This window comes from Mercurialis annua, linkage group LG6 (assembly GCF_937616625.2).
Source record: "Mercurialis annua linkage group LG6, ddMerAnnu1.2, whole genome shotgun sequence".
In the NCBI taxonomy this organism is placed as follows: domain Eukaryota; kingdom Viridiplantae; phylum Streptophyta; class Magnoliopsida; order Malpighiales; family Euphorbiaceae; genus Mercurialis; species Mercurialis annua.
The window spans coordinates 37,562,215-37,566,308 of record NC_065575.1 but is presented as its reverse complement, the minus strand read 5'-3'; the positions used below and the strand labels follow the sequence as shown (position 1 = coordinate 37,566,308).

The following is a 4,094-nucleotide window of genomic DNA, read 5'->3' as shown; positions in this document are numbered from 1 at the left end:
TTCTCATCATTTTTTAGACTTTCCTTTCATAAATAGCTCTAATGTTTTAGTAATAATTAGTTTTCTATCTTCTTCACCATAATTTCTAGCAATCGCATACATGCAATAATTAGGGTGTAAATAATTAAACTGAACCAAATTTATAAAAAGAAATATAAAAATTTAACTTCGAATCCAACTGAATTAGCCAGTTTTGTGATATCTTTATTAGGTTTGTACTAATGAAGTGACATAGTTATAAAATTTAATTGGAAGGAACGAACTTTAAAATAGAGAACTTTACTTAGAAATTTTTTCACACCAACTAACTAATACGGAGATCAGAACTGGAACTTTTTCTTATAAGAAATTTCCATCTCCGACAACCTTCGACTAGCGCGAACGCACAACTCCACCCGCGCATAGCTCTACCATTGTTTTGTACCAAAATTTAACTAAAAGTTTTTCACTCTAAAAAATCAACCGAATTACAAAATCGAAATTCATTATCAAACCGGAATTTAATTTATCAATTCGGTTCGATTATTGAGTTTGGGTTTACATACTATAAAATGGCAACTCTAGTTAAACTCATGTATGTTCATCTTCTTCATCTTTAGGATTTGTTGAATGGAAAATTCAAGTTTCCTAAAACAAAATCACCTCAAGAAGTGTAAACTTAATCCTGTTTTTTCATCTACTGAAGGATATTTTTTCTGTGTTTTTGCATATAGGTAATTAATTAGAATCAACTCATATAATTATGCATACAATTATATCTCAAATGAATTATGAGTGAAATGCCCCCACCATTCTAACAAAGGACATTAATTCTGCACAATGCCAACTAAATTTCAAATTATAATAACTTAAAAACTCCAAAACAAAATAAATAAAAAAAAGAGAAATTATTATTGAGGGCGACTTTTCTTTTTCATGAATGCTACTTCTTATATTAATTCAACTCCCTTTCTCAGCTTCTACTTCATTTTCTCAGCCTCCTTTTCAACTCTCTCTCCCTCTGATTTTCCTTACATTTTTTTCCATCTCTCTCACCTGTGCTCATTTCTGACACTTGACCTAGGATTCAGCAAACTTTTCTGTTTTTGGTAATAAAAAAAACAAGAAAAACTTATAAAAATCCCATCTTTTGCTTCAAATGGGGAGGCACTCTTGTTGCTACAAACAGAAGTTAAGAAAAGGGCTCTGGTCTCCTGAAGAAGATGAGAAATTATTGAGGCATATTACTAAGTATGGCCATGGTTGTTGGAGCTCTGTCCCTAAGCAAGCTGGTCTGTATTATGAGTTATTTCCCCTGTTTTTTCTTTTTGTTTTTACTATATATCTGCAATTCTTGGATAATTAAAAGAAACGGTTTGATTCGATTCGTTACGGTTTCAGGTTTGCAAAGATGTGGGAAGAGCTGTCGGTTAAGATGGATTAATTACTTAAGACCTGATTTGAAGAGAGGTACATTTTCTCAGCAAGAAGAGAATCTCATAATTGAGCTTCATGCAGTTCTTGGCAATAGGTGAGTGAAATTTGAACACAGATTAGGGTTTAATTACAGTATGTTTTATGTTTTTTTATGAAACCAAGACTAATGAGTTTTTAATTTTTTATCAGGTGGTCTCAAATTGCGGCACAATTGCCAGGAAGGACTGATAATGAAATAAAAAATCTTTGGAATTCTTGCTTGAAAAAGAAACTCAGACAGAGAGGCATTGACCCTGTTACACATAAACCACTTTCAGAAGTTGAAAACAATGGAGAAGACAAAACTTCACCTACCCACAAAACCCTAGATAAAGAACTCAATCTCCTTGAAGCCAATAATTCCTCCAAGTCAGCTCCAATTTTACCAGACAAAAAACCATCTCAACATTCTAACACGAACACCAATTCGATGACGTCATCCATAAGTAACAAAGATTATTTCACAAGCAACTGTCAACCGTCGGATTTGGTCGGAAATTACCCTCTCCAGGGATTAAATTATGCAAGACTCGCCACTCATTCAAATCCTTCACTTTGGTTTACTCAATTATCCAACAAAACATTCGACATGAACTCAGAATTTTCTTCCACTTCAATACCCACCATTCTCCCGCCGACAACAAGCTCATTTCTTACTTCATCAATGGCTTTCAAGCATTCCGATGATCACCCTTCTTCATTATCCACCTTCCAGCTCAGCAACTCGCGGTTCTGGGAGGCGGGTGCGGCGAGTAATAACAGTAACAGCAGCACCGGAAGCAGCGGCAACGCTGAGCTTCAAAGCAACAGTCCGTTCTTTGAGAACACTATGTTTCCGTGGGGATTAGGAGATTGCAGTTCGACCGAAAAAGAGACGCAAAACCAGCTGATCGGAAACCCACCGGAGGAAGTTAAGTGGCCTGAGTTTGTACAGAACCCGTTGCTGATGGCTACGGCTTTACAGAATCAAAACCAGCAATCTTTATACAATGAGATTAAATCAGAAGCGCATTTTTTCACTGAGAATTCGAGTGGTATGTGGGTTCATAGCCAACATCAACAGCAACAGCAAAATGAAGGACCGTACCATAATTCTGATATTTGTCCGAAAGAAATTCAAAGACTTACAGCAACTTATGGACATATTTAGAGGAGGAAATTAAGATGCAATTCTCTACCTATTCCTTTAATTTCAAAGGTGTGTGCCATAGTTTATAGATTTCATTTTCTCATGTACATAGGTCTGATACAAAAACCAGAACATTTCTCATCACTGCTTTTAAAATATTTGTGAACCCCAAAAAAAAATTGTTAGCTTATTTGATTTGATTTTTCATTTTAGTTCTTGGGTGTGGGGCAGAATTGCAGAATATATAAGGGTTCTGCCAGTGTATTTCTTCTCCTCTTTTACCTCATTGCATATGCATCATAGTGTTGCAATTTTATCTGTAAACAATCCAAACAAATTGTAATTGATCCATGGATTTATAATTTATTCCCTTTTTCCTTTTGTTTCTGTGTTTCAAACATACTTTAAAGGGGTAATTTTTTATTAACGGCCCCTAAACTTTTGTGTCTTTACCAGCATAGTTCCTAATTTATTTTATTACTATGTTGTTCCTCACGTTGTTCCAACTCTATTTTCGTTAAATTAAGGGAAAAGGGTCATTTAAGGCCCTAAGGTTTTGCTTTAGGATCAATAAAGCCCTCAACGTCCAAAAAGGTTCAAATATGCTCCCAACTTCTTAAAATGTTGACAACCAAGCCCCTGGTTTGGACAACCAGACCCCTAACGTATCATTTATGCGTCAAAATTAAGGGCCCGGTTGTCAACATTTTAAGACGTTAGGGGCATATTTGAACCTTTTCGGACGTTGAGGGCTTACTTGATCCTAAAGCCAAACTTTATGGGCATAAATGACTCTTTTCTCTTAAATTAATGATGTAACATGCCAGCCAAGGACGGAACTACCTTTAGGTTAGGGTAGGCTCCACATCGGACTGGGATCGAAAAATTATGAAAAATAGAGATAGAATTTATAGTGAATTTTGAGTTCAAACTGAAAAAAATTATAAATACACCATTGATGCCAGCTGAGTTCCTACTTGGATCAAATTTTTTCGAACACGGGAAATTATTAAGGTATTAATACCATTCACCTCTTGCACTATAACAACGCGCCACATCATTAATTTCGAAGGAAATGAAGTTGAAGTAACATCATATTATAATTATAAATCAAAGTTTAGAGATTATGATGAGAGAGATGTAAAGTCGGGGGACTATCGATGAATATTATCCGTAGAATTGGAGAGTATGGTTTTGCACGTGCGGGGAGGAAAGTGTGAAATAGAGAGGGCACTTGAAAATGAAGGAAGAAAGTGAAACCCCACAATTGAACTCAGAGTTGATTCACTTTCAATTCCGTACAGATGAGATGGTGACTCACAATCTAATACGGGCCATATCTATGGTTTTGCTTCTTAAAGAGATTAAACATTATCTTAAGAGTTACTACTTTATAAAGCAATAAGAAACTTCCAAATCAGGGCAAATTTTACTGTGGTAAAACTGAGAATTGGCAAATATAGTTAAACCAAATCATTGCCATCCACGTGTGCAGAGGTCTTGTTTCTGA

At 35.5% G+C, this 4,094-nt stretch overlaps 1 protein-coding gene across 1 annotated transcript; it reads left to right on the top strand.

Moving 5' to 3' along the window:
• The first annotated feature begins 956 nt into the window (after positions 1 to 956).
• Positions 957 to 2,965, top strand: LOC126654136 (transcription factor MYB61-like). The gene is made up of 3 exons (XM_050348203.2): positions 957 to 1,271; positions 1,381 to 1,510; positions 1,606 to 2,965. The coding sequence occupies exons 1-3, from the start codon at positions 1,139 to 1,141 to the stop codon at positions 2,603 to 2,605; spliced, it is 1,263 nt and encodes a 420-aa protein (XP_050204160.1). The 5' UTR covers positions 957 to 1,138; the 3' UTR covers positions 2,606 to 2,965.
• Positions 2,966 to 4,094: the final 1,129 nt, after the last annotated feature.

Excerpts from the sequence above, each read along its gene's own strand:
- LOC126654136 (XM_050348203.2), top strand. The coding sequence starts at position 1,139 with ATGGGGAGGCACTCTTGTTGCTACAAACAGAAGTTAAGAAAAGGGCTC. Across the intron at positions 1,272-1,380 it reads CTCTGTCCCTAAGCAAGCTG|GTTTGCAAAGATGTGGGAAG; the intron begins GTCTGTATTATG and ends TTACGGTTTCAG. Across the intron at positions 1,511-1,605 it reads CATGCAGTTCTTGGCAATAG|GTGGTCTCAAATTGCGGCAC; the intron begins GTGAGTGAAATT and ends ATTTTTTATCAG.